The following is a 2,500-nucleotide window of genomic DNA, read 5'->3' as shown; positions in this document are numbered from 1 at the left end:
TTTTCCCGCGAACTGCGTCTAGACGTTTGTCTACCCAGCCAAATTTACAGACAAATGTGTGGAAAATTCAAAAAATTAACTGAGCGTCTTTAGCCAAGCTACATACTTCAAACTTGGTGAATACAATCTTCTACCTAGTATTTTAACGTTGCGATTCAGAAATTGTAAAAAATTCAATTTAGGAAGAAGTTATTTGCTATCGGATTCCCATACAAACACTGTAATTTCTGACGGCTTTGCCTACCCGTCAAGATGGCGTCGAAAACCGTGCTAAGGCCTATTCGAAAGATTAGCAAGTAAGGGAAAGTTTCGAATCGTCATGAAAGTCAATTGATTTCACTCATGAAAGATCAGGTAGTTTGCGGTGCGTCTTATAACCGAGTGCGCCTTATCCCAACCAAGGTGTGACAAAGCTACGTTGATGACCGTTTTAACGATAGCGCAACAGACAAAAAAATTGCAAGTTAATACTTAATAATTTTTTTGTATGATTTCTATTGTTCGTTTGTTCGATGCAACTTCTGCAGACCAGTCGAACTATCCAGCAAAGACTTTGGAACATTGGTCACTAGGAGATAAAATTAGAATTAATTCGTCCTCGCCGGTGTGCTTTCGTTACTGAAAAGCACTTGGAATATATCCAGAATGTTTATGCGCGAAAATTTTCATTGTATCATCAACAGTCACAATTTTCACCAGAAGAAGCTCAAAAATGAGGAACAAGCCCAAAATCAAACCCATGGATGAACCTTTGATCGGACAAATTCCGCCGGCATTTTATTAAGCAACATACACAGGCCATACTTGAAACATTGGATAGAGGTGGGCTCATCAACTCACAATGGTAATGGTAATGAATTAATTTATATAGCGCATTTTCTATTAACATATTCAAATGCGCTTTACAATCAAGTAATCTATGGGTTGAGATCGGACATCAGCATATACAGGCGCCGCCGGCAGCCGCTATTAGTCCATTAACTATCTCACCCAGCACATGAACGAATGAAATGAGGCCTGACCACATTACCTGGAGCTCCATGCCCTACTCTTTACGAATAGTGTGTGGGTTCTTTTACATCCCACAGGATTATGGACATTGAAAGGTTGTGAGACAGGGCCTTCGGTTTATGGTCCTTATCCGAGAAGACTTGAAAGTCTCAACCATTTGCGGATGTAATTACAAAGGCAGCACTTTCTCCTCAGTTATTTTAAGACCCTGAGTCTTGGTCCGGCCGGAGTCGAACTCACGACCTCCCTCATGGCAGCCCGATGCTCAACCGAGCCACCGGTGCACAACACAAATGTTATATTGACTCTTAGACACTATTAATTGGAACGAAATTAGAAAAATTAAAGTACAATTTGAGGCAAACGTCGCCTAAAAATAAGAGCTGCTCAAAAGAACGTATAAGTCCTCCTTTTTGCAAGGATAATTAGGAATTTTTTAACCCAGGCAAAACAAGCAACCGTCGACGAAACGGAATCATTTATTAATGTAGTACTCGATGAGCATGCTCCAGGGAGGAGAGAGATCTAAGAGTCAGGGCAATGCTTTGGGAGGTTATGGCAGTTCTTTCTACATTAATGGCTACTGCAATAATTTCAGTCGTTGCTCTTGATCTGATTTCAGTCGTTGTCCTTGTTCTTTCGTTATTATCATCATAGTTAGTTATCATCATCACAACGGCATTTTAATTTTACCGTCTTGGATCAAAATATAACACGAAACAGCTTTATTTTCTACTGGTAACCAATATTAAGTTGTAGCTAACCTTCATAAACTTTGTCCTTTCTTTAAGAAGAGGCAGAAAGCGATTGAAATACGAACTGATCAATACATCTTACTTACACACCTCTACAGATCTCTATGTACAACAAACCGTCCGAGATTCAAAACTGCATGCATACATCTCAGTAAGCCTATATCGCTGTTTGAAAAGTTTCTTTATCCTTGTAAGCTATAGTACTTGATTTAGAGAAGACTGGCATTCTCCTCACGATGTATTTCTTCAACCATAGGTTTTTTTTTGTTTCTCGGTAGTATTTGTTTGTTTTTGACCTTGCTCTTTCTCTGCTCCCACACGTTTAAGCCTCAGTTTCTTGTTGAGCTTCAGTGACACTCTTCATGCTGACGTGATCAGAGCTTGAACTCCTCAAGTTTTTGTTCTTCGCCTAACAAATGTCATGTTCATGCTCATTGTGGAAAGGCTGTTCTGCCAGCTCGACGTCGGCCAATGACTAAATGTTTGAAACCTGTTCGGTAGTTTTCACTAAAAGCAAAGCATATGCAGGGATTGAGGGCTCCCCACGAATGAAGCAACATCTTACTTATGATAAATACAATGACTTCGGGAATTTTAGCACCGATTTCAGGGTCAAGCTCCCCATGAAACTTAAGTATGATGATAAACGCATAAACAATGAATGGGCCAAGACAGACAATAAAAGCAGCTAATATGGCTATTGACAATCTGACTATCTGTCTGTTGTTTGCAGG

The 2,500-nt window shown here is 39.9% G+C and overlaps 1 protein-coding gene across 1 annotated transcript in view; it reads right to left on the bottom strand.

Annotated features, from left to right (window-relative positions):
• Positions 1–1,616: 1,616 nt before the first annotated feature.
• The window catches only part of LOC138015215 (neuropeptide FF receptor 1-like), a 1,818-nt gene continuing 934 nt past the window's right edge, over positions 1,617–2,500 (bottom strand). Inside the window, exon 1 of the mRNA XM_068862178.1 lies at positions 1,617–2,500. This exon is cut by the window's right edge and continues 934 nt beyond it. Within this exon, the coding sequence (XP_068718279.1) occupies positions 2,198–2,500 (303 nt within the window). The 3' untranslated portion in view covers positions 1,617–2,197.

Source organism: Montipora capricornis, chromosome 9 (assembly GCF_036669925.1).
Source record: "Montipora capricornis isolate CH-2021 chromosome 9, ASM3666992v2, whole genome shotgun sequence".
Taxonomy (NCBI): Eukaryota; Metazoa; Cnidaria; class Anthozoa; order Scleractinia; family Acroporidae; genus Montipora; species Montipora capricornis.
This window is presented reverse-complemented; position numbering and strand designations above follow the sequence as displayed.